The following is a 22844-nucleotide window of genomic DNA, read 5'->3' as shown; positions in this document are numbered from 1 at the left end:
ACGTTGGGTGCATCTATGGGCCGGCAGATATGCCCGGATTTTCGGTGTCTACCTTGTTTACCCAAACATACAAAAAATGGACAAACTGTGTGTCTGTTTGGGACGGAGTTGCCCTAATGTAAGGAAACGACAACGGGCTCCCATTAATATACTAGAGATAAGGGCATGCTGCACCATGGAGGAGGACCAAGATTAACACACATTGGCATCTGATGAAGAAATCCAGACTGATCTATGACTCTCTACCTAGATCTACCCCTTAATTACAGCTTAACGTGTTTTAAATAGCCGGCTATAGCCCCGCTATAGCGGTTTGAGCAGGGTGCCGCTAAATAATTGGCTATAGGGTTTATGTATAATTGTCTAAAAAAATCTGAAATAGCCCTGTATAGCTTATTTGTAGGACCGCCGCTATTTGTCATGACCTGCTATTTAAAAAGATGATTAAACACGACTAGGAGCGGAATCTGGGCAAAATCTATGTCTCGTGTCCATCTGTTGGCCTAACATGATGTCCCAATACCAAATAAATCACGTGCGATTGCCGTACCATCGAGAGGTACCCGACAGAACTATTTTGAGCAACAATGATTCCCAAACAATCCATACAAGTTGCTAGGGTAGTTTGGCATAATTAAATACATCAATCTTGTGGAAGAAAATAATACATGTATCTTTTGGAAAGTTCTTGGTAGCTGGTGCCAAATGAAATTTATGAAGTTCAGTTGTCTATCTATTGAACCAACAAATGCATTTATTATGTTCATAATATTTCTTCGTTGTACTAGTGCTCTCTTCTAACACCTTGATGTTCAAGGCAAAGAAATTTTCACCATTGCTATTCCTTCATGACACCCAACCACCATCCTGAACAAATCAATCAGAATGTGCCTGTGTTAATCATTAATTTCATGTTGCATAAGAATTGACAAGATTAATAGACAATGTCACAAATATGTAATTATCAAATACAAGATGGGCAAAGTTATGAAATACTTCATCACACAAAATATGATTGTGTTTATCAAGTACAAACTTAGACTCACATCTATAAACAACTACTACCACCACCGACAAATATATTTGCTACATGTTGCGCTTAATCTACCGTCTCCAACTAGAATGGAAAATATATTTGGCAAGTGGTAACTGATTGAGAGGAGTTCCCACTAAGTTTAAGGCACAAATACATGTTGATGTTTGTGCTTTAGTGTGGGCATTACAATATTGCTGTAATGAGCTTGCTTTTAATAAATCCAAATTTCCAAACTTTTGCACATCATCTACGAGCCATCCAGTTTTATCCGTGCCTGGGCTACCGTACTAACCGCGGAGAACAAAGGATCTATGAACTTTGGGGTGTAACCAACGGGAGATGGCTGCACGGGGTTTCTTCAACCAGGCTGGATGACGATCCAATGATAGCATATGTAATTTTTTCTTCATCCGAGTTGGATGACGGCATATATAATTGAGTTATTTAGTGCCTGGTTGCATTTCAAACGGTGTGCCATTTCTACTGCTAATTTTATACGACATTGTGAACGTTTGACACTCTGAACTTAACAAATATGGATGTGTCCACTGTTTGATGTAGAGGCAGGGGAAAACCTTTTCCAAGGAGCAAATAACCACGTCCAACACACACACACACACACACACACAGAGAGAGAGACTGTTTCAGACCGACAAAGTGAATGTATCCCCCCCCCCCCCCCCCCCCCGGCGCAAAAAAAGAAATAAATGTATTCAGCCCCGTGATAATCATTTATACCTAAGCTCTCAAAAAAAGTACTGCATACCTACTTGTTAAGTTTTGTAGATTGAACTTAAAAAATGCACGCGGTTCGGTTCCTTTTTTTAGTTACAATGTTTAGCAAAATGATATATACCAGATTTGGAATTTTCCAATTAACTACTCCCTCCATTCTAAAATTATTGCCGTGGTTTTAGTTCAAACTGAACTACCACGACCATAATTTTGCAACGGAGGGAGTAGTATACTAGAGAAAGGACACACATGAAATTCATTGCCAATTACCTTGAGCCCTTTATGCATCCAAAAGCATAAACTGCACCGAGGTTGAAACCAATTATGTTCTCAAGCCTGTCATGTTAGGAGGGGAACGCACTGTTAATTATGCAACTGAAAATGTAGTGTCTACAATCACTGTACAATCCTACACATGGAAGTTGAGCTATATATGTGGTGCCTGTAGTAAAGTTGAAGCCATACGTACTTGTAGGTAATGGAGTTCCATACGCGTACGGTACCGTCAAGTGAACCTGTAAGTAACAACCGATGCTCCGGGTGCAAACTGACGGCACTGATATGGCCTGCATGCCCTTCTAGCTTTTCAAAACATCCATTCATCTCCAATTTCCAGATCTTGATTCAGCAACAAACAAATAAGGAACATTTTTTTAAAGAATCGTACTATATGGCAACTTGCTAGCTAACTATACGATTAATTGAATAATATATATTATGATTGAGTTAAGACTTAAGAGTATATGATGTATGCAGGGAAGAGGCCACATCCACCTGTGCAGTCTTGTCTTGACAGCCCACGATCAGATATTGTTGATTACGGCGTGTAAAGTAATCAACACAGAGCAGGCTTTGACCACCCAATTTCAGTGTGGTGATGTTATCGGAACAGATGCTCCAGATCTATGAGTCATTTAACGCCAGTTATTTTAAGTGCATAAAAAATCATTACAGATTTTATAAGGAGAATTAAAGTTTTTTTTCGAAAACATAAGAAGAATTAAGGTAAGCAGATTAATTAACCTTGACCGTGCCATCACAGGAAGCACTAGCAAAACAGTCCTTGTTCTCTGGGTTAAACGTTACTTGCATCACTTTGTTAGTGTGTCCCCGAAATTCTCGAGTACATGCCCAGCCCCTGTCCCAGTCCCAAAGCTTGATCAATGGGTCATCTTCATCATCAGATAATGACAGCACAAAAGGTTGCGTTGGATGCACAACCAAAGTTGTGATGCAACTATCTTGAGCATCCAAGGTCTTGTCATGTTGGTTTTGGTCGTAACTGTACACATGGATCACCCCATTGCCATCACCCGTGATGATCCATTTCTCCCTTGCTATAAATTTTGCCGCACAAACTGGATGCATGCAACTGAGCAGAATTAGTATATGTTCGAAGGAGTACGATTTAGCTTTGTGGTGTGTGATCAACAAATTACAACGTGAAAGATTAATCAAGTCTGCTAGAAAGTAAGCATATGCTTGCCTGGTTCATATATCACTAATTTAAAGGAGTCCAGCGTTTCCTGTGGCCGGCAAGAGAACATATGCATATATATTAGCAATTAACTTGAGTCAGTTTTGAATGTACGCATGCATGATAAATTAATAGTACTGGCTGACGCCAAATTAAGTACCTACCATTGTGTGGTAGTTCCAAACACGAATGATCCCTACGTGATTTGTCGTCAAAATCCTGCATATAAATTGTGTGCAAAGGATCGATGAACTGAACATACAGTCTATAGTTGTACGTACGTAGCTGGCACAATATACCACACATTATAGAACAAACTGACGCTCTCACCATGGCTCCGTCGGATGCACATCTATGGACGAAACTTGCTGAGCATCAGGCACGATTATGATCTGCAAGATAAGGCCAACCAAAGACCCTCTCGTCAGTGAAACCTATATATACATAATACATGCACGCATGGTTTTCAATTGTAGCCATTTTTAAATTTAACAAAGGCACGCGCTTCACTTTTTAAGATGATATGCATTTCTCAACAGCAACACCCAAATGGAATATATTAACGGTGTGATTAGATCTCAATAAGTTAGTGACGTCAGCATATAATTTTCATGTTCACTTTATTTTCAAAATACCTGAATATAATTTTTGTTGTTTTTTCCAGTTGAAACTAAATAAATCAAATAAAATACGTAAATATAATTGCACGGGGCAGCGGACATGCAACTGTAGGTGCACCTAACCAGTGCACATGCAGTTGCGCATGGTTATTAGGGCATGTCCAACGCCGGACGCTTATACAGGCGCCAGGATCATTATTCCATCGAGTTCCCGGCTGATTAGCGGTTGGGCCGTCAAATCCCAGTGTCAAGTGCGGCATCGACGCAAAAGCTGGCATCCGATGCTTGGCCCTTTTCTCGGCTACACCAAGCGCCCCTGATAGCGTAATTAGGCTATGGAGTTAGCGCCATGCATTGGGAGCTAGGGCGCTTAGACATTTTCTATTTTATGGTATTTATTAAATTTCCTTCATTAGCGTCTCCTTAAGAGTCCAGCGTTGGACATGCCGCGTGTAACTGCAGCTGTGCATGGCCGGTGGATATGTAGCCGTGCACAGCAGGCGGGCGTGCAACTTCAGTAGCGCGGAGCCGGCGGACGTCCAACTGTAGTTACACGCGGCGTCAAGAAATGATAATCGTGTTTCTTCGGTAAGAAGTGCTATACATCTATGGATACGGTTCAACATAATGGAGCATCAGATGGCGGTAGGCAGGTCGCTGGCAGTACGTGTATGATTTGTGGAGTTATAAGAAAGGATGTGTTTCACGCTCTACACTTCGCAGGCTTGTGAGGGCATTTACAGCCAGATGTGTCAAATCCAGCACCGTCCGCAGCCGCGTCCGTGTAAACTGACCGGCAATCTTTAAATCCTCGCATTCACAACCATGTATCTCATATCAGGTGCCTTGTATTCATACTAAAGCATGTAACGTGAAACTGAACTTCATAAATCATTAAATGGGCATAGAAACGTGACAGGAAACAGACATAGAGATCGACAACAAAGGGACATAATCCAACTGATCAATCACCAAAAAGACCACCACAATTCAGCCGACAGACAAGTTCTAAACTAAGATTACTAATAACGGAAATAAACACGGAGAGAGGGCCTTGCTTCACCGCTTCCTCTCTGGCCCTTTGCCCTTATGATCTTCGGCAGTGCTTTAGGCTTCTGGGTAGGCATCGGCGGCAGGAGGTGTAGCCCGCCATCCTCCGGACGGCGCGGTCCTGCTACCTCTTGAGCTTCACCATCCTCACCGCCTCCCCCGATGCATCGGTTGCCTCACGTGCGGACTGCTCTAGCCCAAGCCGGAGCGCCTTTTTGCGTTCTCCGATGGATCCAGTGGGAGACCGTCTCCGGCGTCGTAAGTGAGCGGCGATAGACCCACACGAGGACCGGCTCCTCGTCATCGGGCATCACCGACAACCTACGGTGGCCACAGAAGGACTGTGTGACCGCTTCCAACGCCGCCGCTCTCTCCTTTGCCCACTGCCTCTCGCGGCACGTGACGTGCACCTCAGATTCGGGCATGCGCATCCATGGTGCCGACGGAGCAGGCATTAACATCAATCGTTGTCCCTTGAGGAGCAGCGGCCAGAGGGTTAGGACGGCGGCGACGGACAAACGGCGTGGAGTGGGTGCACCTTGCGGAGCTCTGCACGGTGCGGGATGGGCCCACTACAACTCAGCGTTGCGGCGGCGGATGGAACAGGACAGAGCAGGGCCTTAGATGTTTCATGTGTTCACCCTCGAGCGCTACAACGTGATGCGGAGTGCCAGCTCCTAGTCGCCAGCCGAATCACGGAGGAATGCATCCCAATCATCGTCGGATCCGTCACCTCCACCGCTGTCGGAGTTGGACATGGTTGTCGAAGAGGATGAGGGAATTGGATGGGACTAGAAGGAGAAGAAACAGAGAGCACCACGAGAAAGTGTAGTGAGCTAGGGTTTGCTCCGGATGTTGAATTTAGTGGGGTCGGGGTGGGCCATAGTGGGCCGGGATGACGTGGCGGATGCGCCCGGGCCTTCTCATATCTGCCCCAGATTTGGGCTGAATATAAGGGATATCGGACAGCCTGGGTGTTTAGGGCCGGTTTTAGGTGCCCGGCGGGCTCAACTTTTTTACCACCCAGTGACCGGTCCTTTCGCCCGGGCGTTTGAGACCGGTTAGAGGCGCCCAACAGTAGATGCTCTTAGAGAGATTTGAGAACTGGAATATCCTATTTGACCCATATTACGTCAAATTGTCGACCTTTCGCACAGGCTGGCGACCGAAGCGCTAAGCTGGGCCGGCCCGTTAACTTGTTGCGGCGATTCCGGTTTTAGGAACCTTCCAGAGATTCCAGCCAGTTTTTTATCGGTTTTGGGAACATTCTAGAAGGTTCCTGAACCTGGTTTTCTACATTTTTCTTTTTCTTTTTCTGTTCATGCATTTATTTGTTTCACTTTTTTCTGTTTTTTTCTTTTGTCTTTTTTCTTTTCCCTGTTTCTTTTGTTCAGAAATTTCAAATACGATTTGAAACTTAAAAAATGTTCTTCTTAAAAAAACACATTTTTAAAAAATGTTCGTGTTTAAAAAAATATGAGGGACTCTCCAGAAAAATCTCATTTATAAATTTGTTCAGAAGTACAAAAAATGTCCATTTTCAAAAAAATGTTATCATTTTCAAATTTGTTCAAAGTTTCAGAAAATCGTTCATGTTTCAAAACATGTTCAGGAATTTCAAAAAAAATCTCGTTTACAAAATTTGTTCACCATTTCGGGAAAAATGTTTGTCTTTTAAAAATGTTTGCGGTTTCAACACTTTTGTTCGTGATTTCAACAAGTATTCCCATGTTTCAAATTTTGTTCACATTTCCAAAAAGGCGTACAATACAAATTTTGTTCGCACTTTAATTTTTTTTCATGTTTTAACTTTATTGGTGCTGAATTTAAAAAATGTTCCTGTTTTTCATTTTTGTTAAAAAAATTAAAGTGTTTGTGATCTCAGAAAATATTCGAAAATTTCAAATAATGTTCGTGTTTTTCGTAATTTGTTCGTTTTTCAGAAAATGTTAATTTTTGAAAAATTGTTTGGATTTTTGAATACTGTTTGGGATTTGCAAATTTTGTTCATGCTTCATTTTTAAATTGACAAAACATCTTCAGTTTTTCAAAAAAATGTGGCATTTCAAAACTGCTCGCAATTTTCCAGAAATGTTTCCCAAATCTGAACTCTGCTCTGTGTTCTTATAGTATTTTTGCACTTGGATGATCACTTGGTGGTGTGTGGTGTAGTGGCCAATGTGTGAGGTCGGGAGATCGATTCCTGGGACGCGCTGCTGTTTTTCACGTTTTTTCTGTGTCGCGCGATAGGAAACGAAACAACGAGCGGGTTGGTGGTCCGGCTCAGTCGTCCGTCGAGCTCCTGTATGACACAAAATGCATCATATAGGAGGTCCCTTGAGACCTCCCCGAGCCCGAGGAGGAGTTACTAATTCAGGGTGGTCATGGGTGGTTCGTCCTTTTATTAAAAAAGATCAACGAGAGCCATCAATCCAAATTGTTGATTCTCCTATGTAGGGCCTGGTATTTGAGGGAAAATGCAATTTTTGGTGATGGAAAGGCCTCTGTCACGGCTTCGGTCATCTTGCGGGATAATATGTGAATGGGCTTTAGTGGCATGAGAAGGGACTCATATCTATCGTGTACGGATAAATGTAGGTCTATTGTTAGCCAGACTCCATTTTTTGCCCTTCTCGTCCTCGGTGTGTGTGGGAGGTGTGTCCGGTAAGAATTGTTAAGCTAAATGTTGAAGCAAGCTACCTGGCTGATGATCATTGTGCAAGCAATGGTGTTGTGGCGAGAGATCATAGAGGTGTGGTCATTCTTTCTTCCTGGGACTTCCACCGTTTCTGTTCAAGTGTGGAGGAAGGAGAGCTTCAATCTTGCCTCACGGTTCTTCATATTGCTTTGGTTCTACAAAATCCTATCGTTATGGAAATGGACTGTCTATCCATGAAGAACTACTTATCTAATCATGTCCTGGACATTTGATCAGCCTTTGTGGACTTGAAGAAAGAGGCGTTAGGAATAGTTCACCTTCTGTAGCAATTTTCTCCAGGAAGATCAATAGAGATGCCAATGAGGTAGCGCATGAAATCGCTAAATTTTGAATGACATCCAAGTCGAACGGTTTAGTATTTGGTGATGTTCTGTTCCGCATGACGTATTTTGTAACAAATGATAGTATGACTCTTGGTTAATTTAGCATTGAGGCTCCCCTGGTAGGGTTCCCACCCCTGCCGCCGCCCTCCTCCTCGCCTGCTCCAGCTGCCGCCAGCTGCCGGGCGAGCGCCTCCAGGCCCGCCCCGCTCCCCCCCTCTCCTCCCCCCGCCCCCCGTGGCGCGCCCGCGCGCGCCGGGGGGAGGGGGGGAGGGGGGAACCTTAGCTGATGCAGCCTCGGCCCCACCTACCTCCCCTCCCCCCCCCCCATCGCCGCCGGCGAGCTCCGTCGGGCAAAGCCCGATGGGCGCGACGGCGGCGGTGCCCTTCTCCCCCTTCTCGTGGGACGCCAGCGCGGGGCGGCCTCCTCGAGCTGTGGCGCTGGACTTCGCGGGGTTCAGCACCTCGGCGGCGGGCTCGCGGGGCGGCCGGCGCCCTGGGTATCGCGCACGGCGGGGCGGCTGCGGCGCTCCCATCTCGGGAGGTGGCGCGCGGTCGGCCCCCTGCTGGATCCGACCGGATCTGGTGGTGGGGGTCGGCTGGCGGCGCGTGGCGGCGGTGACGCGGGTAGGGCAGCGGCCGGGTGTGTCCGTTGATCCAGCCGTCGGCGCGACGTGTGGAGGTCCGGCGGCGGTGGACTCCCGGTGTCGTGGCGGCTTCATGGTGGCTTGCGGATCTGCCTGCGGCGGCCGGCTTCTCCGGCGTCGGCTTGTCTGCGATCGGACCGTTTCGGCCTTCACCCCATCTCGTCGGCGCTCGGTCGCTACTCCCTTCCAAGGGCTGACCCTTTCCAGCTGCGGTCCATCGCTCATCTCGTGCCCGGTGCAGCAGGACCGAGCTTGTCTCGCGCACAGTGTCGCAGGACCGAGCTCGTCTCGCGCAAGGTTCAGCAGGACTGACCTCATCCCCGCCCCAAGGTGATGCAGGACCGATCTCGTCTCGCGCTCCGGGCTGGGTCGATGGATGCCAGTGTTGGCCGACCTATTGGGTCTCGACGCTGGGGGTGAGCCAGGGGTGCAAAGGCGGGTCCTTCTCTGCTCGTCTCTTTGGTTGGGGTAGCGACGGGTCTCGGGTGCGGTGGTGTCAAGGTCTTGGATGCCAGGGCGGCGGCCCTGGTGGCGGTGCACGGTGCTCTTGGGCAGAGCCCATGTCTTGGCGCTGCACGGTGACCATGGCCATGTGGGCGGCGTGGTAGCCGGGGTGTAGCGTTCGGTGGCGATGAGTGTTGGCCGAGGTGAAAACCTGCTCTATCTTCGGACAGACCGGCGACGGCGAAGCTCGTTCCCTTCTTGAAGGTGTCGTCGCGGCTCTCACCGCCCGTCGTGCAGCTCCGGGGGAAACTCTGATCCTCGGATCGGGCGGTGGTGGCGCTCCGGTGTCGTATCCTTCCTGAAGGCGCCGCCTTGGCGTCAACGGTTCGTTGTATGCAGCTTCATCTCTTCGTGGTAGTGTGCTAGGGGTGGTGTTGCTGCGCTCAGCGCTTTTGTATCATGCCTTGGGTGTGTGTGGTGTTGGTGTACGTTTGTTTCGGATGTTGTTGATTTTTGCGTTATATATAAAGCGGGGCGAAAGCCTTTTTTGATAATTTAGCATTGACTTACTTTGCGAAACCTATAAATTAATAATGAGAAAAAACCCACCCCAACCGTCAGTCGATTCCAGTGCCAAATCATCCCGTCCATTAAGAAAACATTGTAAGATGTCATATACTCCAACAAGAATACCAGGCAGTAAGTAGAGTTTTGTTTCATCAACCAGAGTCAAGAGACATGACCGATTAGCTTAATTAGTTACCTGATCAGACGACGACGCCCCTTGAGCTGGTTGATCACAAATAGCCCTCAACTTCAGCTCGTGCACCTCTTCGCCGGCCAGCTTGGCCTTCTCAAAGAGCTTGTGGTACTTGACGGAGATGGAATCTTTGTCGTGATCACGGAGGTCGTATTGGCTCATTAAGGTGGTGTACAGTGTAAAGTAGTCACCGCCGCTGTCTGATGATGATGTCACCGGTGGCTGCTTGGGCATTGTGAGACTGAGAGTGTAGACGCACCTTGGAGGCACAATGCCGCAGAGCGGTTTCCTTGTCAAGTATCTCTTGGGAGTCTTAGCCACAAGCATGAACGCGACACGGTCGTTTTCCTTGTTGTTTAGTTGCAGCGAGCAGGAGATCATGGCCTTCTTTCTTGGTAGTACTTCCAACGATGACATGAATGGGAAGCAGAGCTCCCGGGGTTGGACGTGAAGCAGCTCCGTATCTTCTGAATCAAGGAGCTTCAAGTCTGACCCATTTTCTGATTGCGGGAAGAAACTGGTTTCTGTTTCGTTCAGAGTATGCACGGTATCCATGATGGCGAGAGTGTTGTGCTCCACCAACTCCAAAGCTAGTTTATGCATGTGATACATAACACAATACAATAAGTAGTTTTAATAAGCATCCAATAACATGATATTATGTCACATAATTCGCATATTAGTGAAGTAGTTCTTGGTTGATAGTATTATCTTAAGCAATAAAAATACGCTACGTTATATTTTTGAAACAGATGAATTAGCTGCTAGCTAAAGCATGCACTAACCTGAACAAGGTGTAGAGTTAATGGTGATATCGTTGATATCTGAAGGAAGAGTGGACGAATCTCCATCATCTTCATAGAACTATAAATCGATGAAAAGGATAATAATTAGTGAGTGTGTATGTGATTTCATGTCTCTCATTATGTATATTAGAAGTGGAATGTAGCTATAACCTTTGCTAAAAAGCCATATCTAAAATTTAAATGTACCCATCACGGAATCTTAATTTACCACAGTATCAAGATAAAATGCATGGAATCAAACATAGTAAATCATAAAGTATAATCTAGCAATGAAGAAGAATCAATTAGTAGGGTTCGAAATGAAACTATACAACAATTGTGCAATGAAATGGTATTTGATTCCATTTACTAGAAAATTTTCTTCACCCGGTGGATGCAAAGTATAATTTACAGAAGAATTCATAAAGGTTACCGATGGTTACCGATGAATTCACAAAGTATAATATACAGAAGATTCATTATAATGTGAAGAAGAATCATTTTTTATGCCATTTATTAGAAAATTATAATAAATATACATAACGATAAAATACAACATTTATTAGAAAAATGAATTCTAATACTTATTATAATTTTCTAATAAAATGTATTATGAAATTTCTTATTAGTTTGCATCCATCGGTAACCTACCATTGTGTCCTTCTCTTTCAAACAGGCAACAATATGTTTTATAGTAGGCCTTTCTTGTCGGTTTGACTTCAAGCAATCTAGTGCTATCTTAATGCATCTTTTCACCTGATTGCAATATGCTTCAAGTTTGTGACCCGATATCGTTTTACTTAGCCTATTTTTCCAACTTTCATGTACCTCCAACATTGGAATTAATGTTAGAATGATTACACAAAGGTCAAACATAACACAAATAATATCGATGCTGGAATTGACACATAGAAAGAAATTATTCTTACAAACTTGATAGATTTCCGGGCTGGAGTCTCGACAATATAATTGTAGTTCTCCTGTCCGACCATTATTTTTACAATGATTACACCCAAACTAAATATGTCAAACTCTTTTGATATTATTTGATGCTTTATGTATTCTGGTGGCCAATATCCCCTGCGTGCCATGAATGGTAGGAATTGGTACTTAGCAGACAAAGTAGTGATACATGAAATACAATAGTATATATGGCAGAACATTATAATTTAGGTAACAGAAATATATTAGTGCTTATTACAAATTATTGATTACTTGACTAAAATCCTACAACACAATGCATAACTGACACCAGTAGACAGTATGTGCTACCGAACTTTAGAGGGAGATTGGGCTGATCGATGGCCTTACATTTTCTAAATTTTAATATTTGATCTGGAAATCTGCGTCCATTGCAACTTAAAAGGCTGATGGATGGGTCAAATGATGCAGAAACCCAAGGTGTGAAAGTGGATGAATATGGAAAGATGGCAGAGTCATGTTCAAAACCCTAATCATATATATTGTGAAAGATCCATCTTTTATCTTAATATTTGTAACTTTTTTTTTCAGAATAAAAAGGATCAAAACACATTAACACTCATGTCAAATGTATACAATGAGGAAAAATACATGTCAGCTATACTTACATTGTACCTATGACACTCATTGTCTTTTTTGTGTTCTCTTCACCGAAGAGCTTTGATATTCCAAAATCTGCGATTTTCGCTACCATATTCTTATTTAGCAATATATTCTCAGGTTTCAAGTCCAGATGCATTATTGGATTCTCTATTTCCAAGCGAAGATATGCTAGACCCTCACAAACACCTCTGATTATTTTGTAGCGCTCAGACCAGCCAAGTCCTGTGTATTGGTCTGCAATACAGAAAAGAAAAGGAGTATGATAATAAAAATATAATCTCAAGAACATTTTTTTTCACTTGCTAAGTAAAGTACATGTACAGAAGTGAGCACAAAATTAATTACCACTAATAAACTTGTTTAGGCCACCATTGTGTACATACTCGAAGCAGAGTGCGGTACGCACACGTCCGGCAGTAATTTGTTGTCCTTGAAACTCTGCAGGTTCTTCCACTATTTCATTGCAGAAGGCCACTAACTCTACAATATTTGGATGCTTGAGCCCCCTAAGATTGTCAAATTCTTTCTGAAATTCCACATCATCCAGTCCTCCAGAAATGTTGCGTAATACCTTCACGGCAATCTCTCCACCATCTTCATACACGCCCTGTCCGGTATCTCTTGTTAACACTCAACACTCTTCTTGTTCTAGTAATGTCGGAAATTCGGAATTGAAGAAACTTGAAATTTGAACGTACACTATGGCTTAGCTGCTATTTAATTATATGTTGCCTAATAATATGGTAAGAAATACTAGTATAAACCCAATAATATGTTTCTTTGTGATGTATCTGTTGATATCAATTCCAGGAGTGAAAATTAATAGTTCTAAGTTATTTTTGTTCGCCGGGAAGAGTTTGAATGAGTTAACAACGTGCATTCTGGACTGATAGCTATTCATATGATTAATACCTTTTTTGTGAAAAATATGATTAGTACATGATGCACCAAATTTGTGATGACACTATCTACTTAGATCTGACGTATGGGGGTCTCCAGTTTCACTAATACCGTAAGTACTAACAAAATTCTATTTGAAAGATATAAAAAGACAAAATGGTGAAAAGTTCTTAATTTTTCATCACTACAAACTTCATTGTTTAAGTCTTCCAACTACAATGAATATCACTTGTCAACTGTCACGTACATTATATTTTATTAATAATTTCTAAAGCATGTGTATGTAGTTTCTAGAGAGTTTGCCTCAACATATTAATTTAAATCAGGATATTTAAACATCACAACTGCAATGGACCTTAATAAGTGCCACACGTGGCACGAAAATATGGCAACTCCCAACGTTTTTGATTGTAAGTTTAGTGACGCGAGAATGGCAACTTTAGTTGTTAAGCATGGCAACTTCCTTTTCGGATGGCAAGTTTCAGTTTTTTTTATGGATTTTTTTGGGATAGCAACTTTAGTTGTAAAAAAATGTCAGGACCGAATTGCTTCGTGCCATACATGTGGCACTTACCATTTGGGATAAGTCAACCAATACTTTACTCTGGCTTTAAGCCGATCCATCTCATATGCATACCGCATATGTGTTCTGCGCATCACATAAGAGCTTGCGTAATTGTCTACATGCACGTGAGCCACCTTTTTATTTTAAAGATGAATAATTTATAAGCGTCATGACACTTCTACAGTTGATATAATTGATCTAATGTCGCAAGGAAAAAAAATCCTGAACAGTGGACACGGAGTACGGTAGGCATGCATGTATGAGCTGGCCATGAGATTAATCTCACGGTGTATGTTAGATGTCGCTTTTCTGTTGTTGTTAGATTAGATGTTTTTTGTAGGGGTTAACATGGAGCTTTAAGAACAACCTTATTAGTGCTATACATAAGACTGCTAGCTTGGCCATGAAAAGCCAATCCAGAGAAGAAAGCAAGATTTTATTCATACCTTATAAACTATTCCGAATGTACCATGCCCAAGCTCCTCGCTGAAATCCTTTGTAATCAGTTTTATGAACTCGTACGGTAGCTTACTTGGCTCGTTGCCTGAGCGTTGTGCCGTGTTCTCCATGCTACTGCTCACAGCCCGATTTACACCTCGGGCAACTCGGGCTGCAGCCGGGGGCCTATGCCCAAGAGCCCAGTTTTTAATCCTTGGAAAATAAGAAAAAAGATGATTCATAAAGAAATAAATGTAGAGTGGAGTAATTAAGGCAGGATGAGAAGATCCAGCCCTGGGCGTAAGTGATTTCTGGATTCACCCCTGCTGCTCCTTCTGGTAAAATAAAATCCTCTTGCGTAAGAACGAATATGTATATGATTCTCTTACATACAGTTAATAAGCCTTGAAAACTAAGTTAAAATCGAGCAACTTGTATCATTTTTTTTCTCAATCACTCAATTTTGCAACAATATTTTGGCGTATAAAAACAGTTACCAACATAATAAAAAGATATATATATATATATATATATATATATATATATATATATAAACATAATTTTGTGAAGAAATCACATTCCATAAACCTAGTATGGAACAGAATGGCAAATAATCAATGAATACTTGCGCTAATTAAACACAACTGTGGCGTATTTTAGAGATATATACAGACTTTATATGGCTGGAAATAGAACATCTGTATCGTAAAGGCACTTTACCTGGAGAAAAGGAGGAGAACAGCCGGAGTGAGACGGGAGGGATGGGAGTGGATGAGCAGCGTTGTTGCGGACCCTTTAACGAGAAGGGGGTGATGAAGAAGGATCGAGTCAATATATGATTTGGGATATATTTTAATTATTAAGTTGCAAGACCGTCATTTATTTCTTCTAGTCAAATGGCCGGCCGTCCCCACCCACCCCTCAAAAAAAATTATTGCCGGCCGGCCTGATCCCTTGTATTATCCCTTGTATTAGTTCTATTAAAGTCAATAGTCTTTTTTTTTTCCTCTTCTTTTATAGGAATAGAATACATCACAAACAAACTTACGCGTCATCCCTAAAAAAGAGCTAGTAACGCGTCATCTTGCGCGTACCGGTTTGATGTGGCGAACGTCACGTGCTGACTAACAGCAAGAGATCGATTAGTATTGAGATGCTAACTATATTTGCCTTATTACTTGCAAATAGAGCCTTGGTTTCAGTGGTTACACATCACAACCACCCGGGTACATTTCTCATAATTGACGCGTGATGACACCTATACATCGAATATCCTTAAGGACCAAGGTTATAGTGGGTGACACTACACATCGAGATAAAAATCATCATGGTACTAATGCCAAAATGTTGTATTCATCCCTAATTGATGGGGAGGCCCATAGAAGTGAAATTCTCTTCCAACTTTAAAGACCAACATGTCTCTAACAAACCACCCCCGCACCACTCTCACGTGGAAAATCTAGCCGCCACACCTTGCTAGCACTCATGTCATCCAAGTCCCTTAGCCACCATAGGAGGAAGCGGCTGGGCTAAGCTCGTGCCACAGCCGCTGCGGAAAGGATAGCTCTCGCTGCGCGCGGTGCCTTTTCCCCCGATGGTTCTTGGAGCTGTAGCGGGCATACAGAGGCCCAAGTCCTCCCTCGAGTTGTGGTTCCCAGGCGGAGACGAGGCATTTGGATTGTGGCGTCCTGTCCCGACGTCTCTACTCTCGGTGGCGTCAAATCCGGCGTCGTCCGGTGTCGTGCCCCTGCTGAAGTTGCTCAGCATGGTGGCGTCCCAGTCATTGATGACCCTTCCTGTGGTGGCCAAATGTGGCCTCCCGAAGCAGCTGCACAGCCCCGCCCTTGATCTGGAATTGCAGGTCTGTCTGGGTGGGGCCCTTGGCTAGATGGGACTAGACTGCGCCTGCCAGTAACATGCCGCTGCTCTAGTTGCTTGGTATGGCCGCCTCACAGCTTTGAAGGCCCTCCCAGTGGCGGCCCGACTGGTGACCATGTTGGGCTATGCCTCTCCCGATCTGTAGTTCCTGATCCAACAGGCATCGGTCCCTCAGCCAACGATCATGTTGTGGGCCTTTTTTGTAGCGAAGAGGATAGAATGGGTGGTGGTTCAGGCGGACCAGCCGACCTACAGGCTTGGGAGTCAACATAGATGGTGTAAGCTTAGATCGAACAGGGTCCGGGCCGATGACGGTAGTGCCCACAAGTGTCCTTACCCTGATGAAGGTATCATTGATGTTGTTCTCTTATCACATCCCTATTGCACTGGGGGAAACCCTAGGTTCGAGATCCCTCGACCAGATGATGTTGTCACTTGTCTCATCATTTTGGAGTTGGTCTGGCTGAGGCATTAGTGGTATGCACCGCATTTGTTGCTTTCCTGTCTTTCCGGTGCCTAGATGTGAGTGGATGAGGCGTGGAAGCGGCGTGTTAGGCAGTAGCGACGACTATCATGGCAGTGTGGCATGGCGGACATGATGCATGTCGGCAGTGTTGGTGAGGCCTACGATGCGGATGGTCAGACCATGACGGAGCTAGTCACGACAAATTGTGGCCATGGCAGTGCAATGTCGGCACCTGGTGTATTGTATGAGGACCGGTGGCCATGCCAAGGCTTACCCCCCGACGTACATTCACGACGAAGGCGTGGGATTGCCAAAGCATCCTAATGTGAGATTTTGGTGGTACGGTTCCCTCTCACCAATTGATCTACGACCATCGTCACATGGGCATTGTTGGTCCTCGGCTTTGTGGATGACTCTTGGTGGTCAGGCTGATTGTTTGGTGGTGTACAGTTTTCTGTTTTCATCCCCACATCCAAATCGTGGAGCCTAGTCAGCATCAATTCGATGTAGATCATTGTTGTTCTTTTTTTTCTATTTCTTTTCATTTCTCCTCTACATATGCATAGCTTCGGTTTTGTATGACTTTGCTCTTTTTTCTATAAATGGTTGATTTTATTAGTTCAAATGGAGCATCAAGAGGATACAAACACTATGAGCACACATTCGGACTCTGCATAGTTAGGATGCACACAACCATGACATTGCTCTTGGCCGACATGATCCTTTGTGTGCATGCATTGCTATTTGTTGTATGCATCCTAATTATACAGAGGTCGGGTATGTGTTCATCGTGTTTTGTATCCCCTTGATATTGCATTATGAGTCAATAAATACGCCCTTTATTGGAAAAAATATATTTCTTATTACATATGAATGATCAACGTATTGCACATACTTTTTAAGACGCGACATATGTAGATACTGCACACAACATACTAGAAAACATGGCTTTCTAGCTTATTTTTGTTTCAGGGATGGTTTTATATCTTTGGCTAGTAATACATACAAAGGTATTTACATTAGTAACATTGGGCTTTGACTTTGGCTTTGTGGTATGGTCGCTCGGTGGAGGTGGTTCTCGAGGGCTTTGGTTTTGTGGTGGAGATCGATAGAGTCATGGTGAGCCGCTGGGACATGTCAGGTTTCGGATCAAACTACGGACCAACTGGTGACTGCCGCATTGGGGCCCGATCACCAGTTTCAGCCTACTACTGCCCATAGTGTGCCTGGCTCGATGTAGCCGACATCGTTGCCTTCCTCCTGCGGCTCCTTGCAGTTTCCATTCCCAGAAGCATGTCCTGTCTCGGCCAGGGAGGGCCCAGCTCTGTCCCCTCATCGGTTTGTCTCACCAACTGGCGTTTACCCAACACAAATTCTGTGGGAGGCTCTTCATGGATTGGATCTGGTGAGTATCTTTCTGCAGATAAGGGCGAGCAGTCCGAAAGATCTATGGCGCCATTGGAGGAGAGCTGCACTCGTGTCAGGCACGCTATGGCCAAGGAGGATCGCTCTCCCTATGTGTCCGAGGTGGGGTCATGCCTGATTTCGAAACGAAGAGTTGACCAAGAGGATGGGATGGGGCTTGGGATTCGGGCATATCCTCTATTCCAAGGACAACAGGATGAGGGGCCGATGAGTGCGTGCATGCAACATCTGAGCTGCACAGAAGCAATGCCTTAGCTACCGGCTTGTAGGCAGCCGTCGGATCGAGATCCCACTACTTGGCCCATGGGGATCCTGGGCTCTCCTCTTTTGCTCCCTCCTCTCCTACCGCTAGGTTCTCCATGCCTCCTGCCGCACCCATGAACATGCAGAATGCGGCTCTCCAAGACATGCTATCCCATCTATGGGCGCACATTGCGGCTCCACTATTAGTGTTGCCAGATGTGCAGTGTGGTCATTGGCGTCGCCTCTTCGTCCCAGGGGATCAGCTATGTTGATCGGGATGCCTCGCTGGAAAGGCTGCGGGTCTACCTTCTTATGTCAAGAGGACCTTACGCGTTCTGATGGCACAGCTGGGTTTCTGCATGTTGGAGGACGAGCCGTCGGTGGATCGCCTTGAGCACTATGCTACATTTTAGGGAACTGTTGTCTATCCACTACGTCAATGCGCTCACCAAGTTGTTCTCGCTTGATACGCCGGGGTCAGATCTGTCGGTATCGGAGGAACTCTCTTCTGGCCTAGGGTGGTTCTGCGGTGTGTTGCAATGGAGCACATCAATCAAAATATCCTAGTGTGGAATGTGCGAGATCTCAATGACCCGGCTAGGGACGCGGTTGTGCGTAAAATCGCGTTGGAAGTTGGTGTTGTTGTGGTCTGTTTGTTGGAACCAAAGTTGGCCATGGTTGACAGTTACACCATCTCTTCGTTGCTTTGCCCTAGCTACGATAGTTTCAGGGCCCTTCCTGATAATGGCACAATGGGAGGAATAATTGTGGCGTGGTAAGGCTCGAAGGCTTCTATCAACAATGTGCGGGTGGACACATTTGCGGTCACGATCACGATGCGTTTCAAGGGGGCGGATTCATGGTATCTGTCCCTGGTCTACGGTCCTAAGGTCAATCAATTGCGAACGCTATTTTTGCAGGAGATCCGCTGGATTCGCGTGGCCACCAATATCAGTTGGGCAATCACGGGAGATTTCAATCTGATCCTTGATGTTGCGAACAAAAGCAAGGACAATATCAGTTGCGGGATGATGGGCCGCTTCCGGAGGCTGTTAAATGATCTTGAGCTTAAAGAGCAACTATTGATTGGGCGTTGTTATACGTGGAGCAATGAACACCGTTCACCCATGTTGGAACATATTGATAGATGGTTTGCATTTGCAGATTGGGATTTTGGCCATCCAAATTGCTTACTTCAGCCATGTCAACGTCATTATCAGATCATTGCCCCCCTTTCTGATGGCCACCAATGTCTCATTCTTGAGGAAGATCAAATTTAATTTCCAAGCGTTTTGGCCCAAGATTATTAGCGGCTTCCATGAGGTAGTGTTGAGGGTTGGCTGTCAACAGCCCAGAGCTGATTAGCTGGAGCCATAGGTGGATTGGAACATAAAGGAGCATATCATGCTCACACATGAGGTGATTTTGCTGCTTGACCAAGCCATGGAGTCTTGCCGCCTGTCTGATACTAAAATATGGCTGCAGGTGAATCTCAAGAAGAGAGTTCTCGGCCTAGCTTCTCTGCAACGGATGGTCGCAAGATTACAGTTAAGATTAACATGGCTGAAGAAGGGGGATGCTAATACTTCTTTCTTTCATCTTCATGCAAGTGGTCGCCGTTAGAAGAATCTCATTTTCATGCTTAAGTCGGGTTACCATGAGGAAACATTGCCCAAGGAATGCAAGGCATCGTTGAAGAGAATTTCAGAAGCATTATTGGCTCGCCAGCGCAGAGATCACACTCTCAACGTGGAGAACCTTCACTTGCCACTGGGTGGACACCAGTCATCTTGAACTTCCCCTCTCCGAGGAGGATATTTTGCGCACTATTAATGGTCTCCCTCCGGACAAGGCATCGGGCCTGGATAGGTTCTCGAGTCGTTTCTACCAGACATGTTGGCAAATCATTAAGGAGGAGGTCATGCGTGCGGTTAGGGCCTTCAATTCAGTAGATGGGATGGGTTTTGCTCGCCTAAATGAAGCATACATTACTCTGCTTCCAAAGAAAGTTAATGCCAAGGACATCCATTACTTTAGAACGGTGAGCTTGGTCCATAGTTTTGCCAAGATCTTGGCTAAGGCCATGTCCTTCTAGCTCACTCCTCTGCTGCCTGCCTTGGTGGCCCAAAATCAAAGCACATTCATTGGCGGCCAGTTAATTCTAGACAATTTTATGCTAGTGCAGCACTCTATTCACACGATGCACCATCGCCGAGTTGCGTCGACTTTGGTTAAGCTGGATGTGGCCAAGGCTTTTGATTCCGTCTCTTGGTCATTTTTGCTGAAGGTTTTGAGATTCAGAGGATTTGGGCTGCGTTGGCTGGACAGATTGATGCTCCTTCTCTCTTCAGCGTCCACTACGGTGATCATTAATGGTGGTGCACGCGATTGCTTCTCCCATGCCCGGGGACTGCGACAGGGGGACCACCTCTCCCCTATGTTATTCATTGTCATCATGGACGTGCTCATGGTGATTTTTGCGCTGGCAGAGGCGGTAGGCGTCTTCAGCGCTTTTGGGCCTTGGGGCATTCAGCACCGTCTGTCTCTCTACACGGGTGATGACGTCCTCTCCATCAAGCCACCAAAGGGTGAGGCAGAAGCGGCGGTGGCACTTTCAATTGCTTCGGTGCGGCTTTGGGACTGCAATGCAATTTTACCAAGAGCTCGGTCTCATCCACAAGATGCTCGGAGGAGGACCTTCAGATGATCCTGTCTACGATGGGATGCCTGCAGAAGCAATTTCATGTCAGGTACTTGGGCCTCCCCTTGTCATGCGTGCTTTTACGTGCATAGAGTTGCAGCTCTTGATTGATAATGTCGTAAACTACATCTCAACATGGAAGGCTGTGACGCCCCCGATTTAATCGTACACTAATCATGCACGCAAATGTGTACGATCAAGATCAGGGACTCACGGGAAGATATCACAACACAACTCTACAACATAAATAAGTCATACAAGCATCATAATACAAGCCAGGGGCCTCGAGGGCTCGAATACAAGTGCTCGATCATAGACGAGTCAGCGGAAGCAACAATATCTGAGTACAGACATAAGTTAAATAAGTTTGCCTTAAGAAGGCTAGCACAAAAGTAGCAACGATCGAAGAGGCAAGGCCTCCTGCCTGGGACCTCCTAACTACTCCTCGAAGCCGAACTCCATGTAGAATCATCCTCGGGATCTCTAGCTCCTGGACTCCAGCATCTGGTTGCGACAACCAGGTATAGAAAGGGGAAAAGAGGGATAAAAGCAACCGTGAGTACTCATCCAAAGTACTCGCAAGCAAGGAGCTACACTACATATGCGTGGGTATATGTGTAAAGGGCCATATCGGTGGACTGAACTGCAGAATGCCAGAATAAGAGGGGGATAGCTAATCCTGGCGAAGACTACGCTTCTGGCCACCTCCATCTTGCAGCATGTAGGAGAGAGTAGATGGTAAGTTCACCAAGTAGCATCGTATAGCATAATCCTACCCGGCGATCCCCTCCTCGTCGCCCTGTTAGAGAGCGATCACCGGGTTGTATCTGGCACTTGGAAGGGTGTGTTTTATTAAGTATCCAGTTCTAGTTGTCATAAGGTCAAGGTACAACTCCGGGTCGTCCTTTTACCGAGGGACACAGCTATTCGAATAGATAAACTTCCTTGCAGGGGTGCACCACATAACCTAACACGCTCGATCCCATTTGGCCGGACACACTTTTCTGGGTCATGCCCGGCCGCGGAATATCAACACGTCGCAGCCCCACCTAAGCTCAACAAAGAGGTCAACACGCCAGTCTAAATCCTATGCGCGCAGGGGTCTGGGCCCATCGCCCATTGCACACCTGCACGTTGCGTACGCGGCCGGAAGCAGACCTAGCCTAGCAGGCGTTCCAGTCCAATCCGGCGCGCACCGCTCCGTCGCTGACGTCAAGAAGAGCTTCGGCTGATACCACGACGTCGAGTGCCCATAACTGTTCCCGCGTAGCTGGTTAGTGCGTATAGACCAAATGGCCAGACTCAGATCAAATACCAAGATCTCGTTAAGCGTGTTAAGTATCCGCGAACGCCGACCAGGGCCAGGCCCACCTCTCTCCTGGGTGGTCTCAACCTGCCCTGTCGCTCCGCCACAAAGTAACAGTCGGGGGCCATCAGGAACCCAGGCCCACCTCTACCGGGATGGAGCCACCTGTCCTTTCAGCCCTCTCATCAAAATCACTTGCAGGTACTCAACGAGCCGACCCGACTTTAGTCACCACATGTGTCATGTATAGAGTATATAAGTATATACCCGTGATCACCTCCCGAAGTGATCACGGCCCAGTAGTATAGCATGGCAGACGGACAAGAGTGTAGGGCCTCTGATGGAACACTAGCATCCTATACTAAGTAGTAGGATAGCAGGTGTAACAACTGTAGCAACAATGACAGGTTATGCATCAGGATAGGATTAACGGAAAGCAGTAACATGCTACACTACTCTAATGCAAGCAGTATAGAGAAGAATAGGCGATATCTGGTGATCAAGGGGGGGCTTGCCTGGTTGTTCTGGCAAGTAGGAGGGGTCGTCAACTCCGTAGTCGAACTGGGCAGCAGCAGCGTCGGTCTCATAGTCTATCGGAGAGAAGAGGGGGGAAGAAACAGTAAATACAATGCAAACATAAGCATGACGATGCGTGACATGACAATGAGCGGTGCTAGGTGTGCCCTAACGCGGCAGTAGGTGGTACCGGCGAAGGGGGGAACATCCGGGAAAGTATTCCCAATGT

General features: G+C 45.5%; 1 protein-coding gene across 1 annotated transcript; it reads right to left on the bottom strand.

The window, feature by feature from the left end:
* Positions 1–548: 548 nt before the first annotated feature.
* On the bottom strand, positions 549–14418 carry LOC109769992 (uncharacterized). The gene is made up of 15 exons (XM_045234617.2): positions 14089–14418; positions 12523–12784; positions 12183–12411; positions 11523–11673; positions 11245–11421; positions 10594–10672; positions 9812–10398; positions 3579–3640; positions 3413–3467; positions 3258–3297; positions 2795–3129; positions 2546–2674; positions 2241–2389; positions 2042–2107; positions 549–867 (listed from the first exon to the last, which is right to left on the bottom strand). Exons 1-15 carry the CDS (start codon positions 14320–14322, stop codon positions 813–815), a joined length of 2610 nt encoding a protein of 869 aa, XP_045090552.1. The 5' UTR covers positions 14323–14418; the 3' UTR covers positions 549–812.
* Positions 14419–22844: the final 8426 nt, after the last annotated feature.

The sequence above is a fragment of the Aegilops tauschii genome, chromosome 3, assembly GCF_002575655.3.
Source record: "Aegilops tauschii subsp. strangulata cultivar AL8/78 chromosome 3, Aet v6.0, whole genome shotgun sequence".
NCBI classification, from domain to species: Eukaryota; Viridiplantae; Streptophyta; class Magnoliopsida; order Poales; family Poaceae; genus Aegilops; species Aegilops tauschii.
Note: the sequence above shows the minus strand (reverse complement) of the source record. Positions and strands in the feature narration are given on the sequence as shown.

Bases quoted from the DNA above. Each gene is read 5' to 3' on its own strand.
- LOC109769992 (XM_045234617.2), bottom strand. From the start codon at position 14,322: ATGAATCATCTTTTTTCTTATTTTCCAAGGATTAAAAACTGGGCTCTT. The intron at 12,412-12,522 runs GTAATTAATTTT...TCTGTATTGCAG, and splicing joins CCTAAACAAGTTTATTAGTG to ACCAATACACAGGACTTGGC. The intron at 3,130-3,257 runs GCAAGCATATGC...GCATGCATCCAG, and splicing joins ATTAGTGATATATGAACCAG to TTTGTGCGGCAAAATTTATA.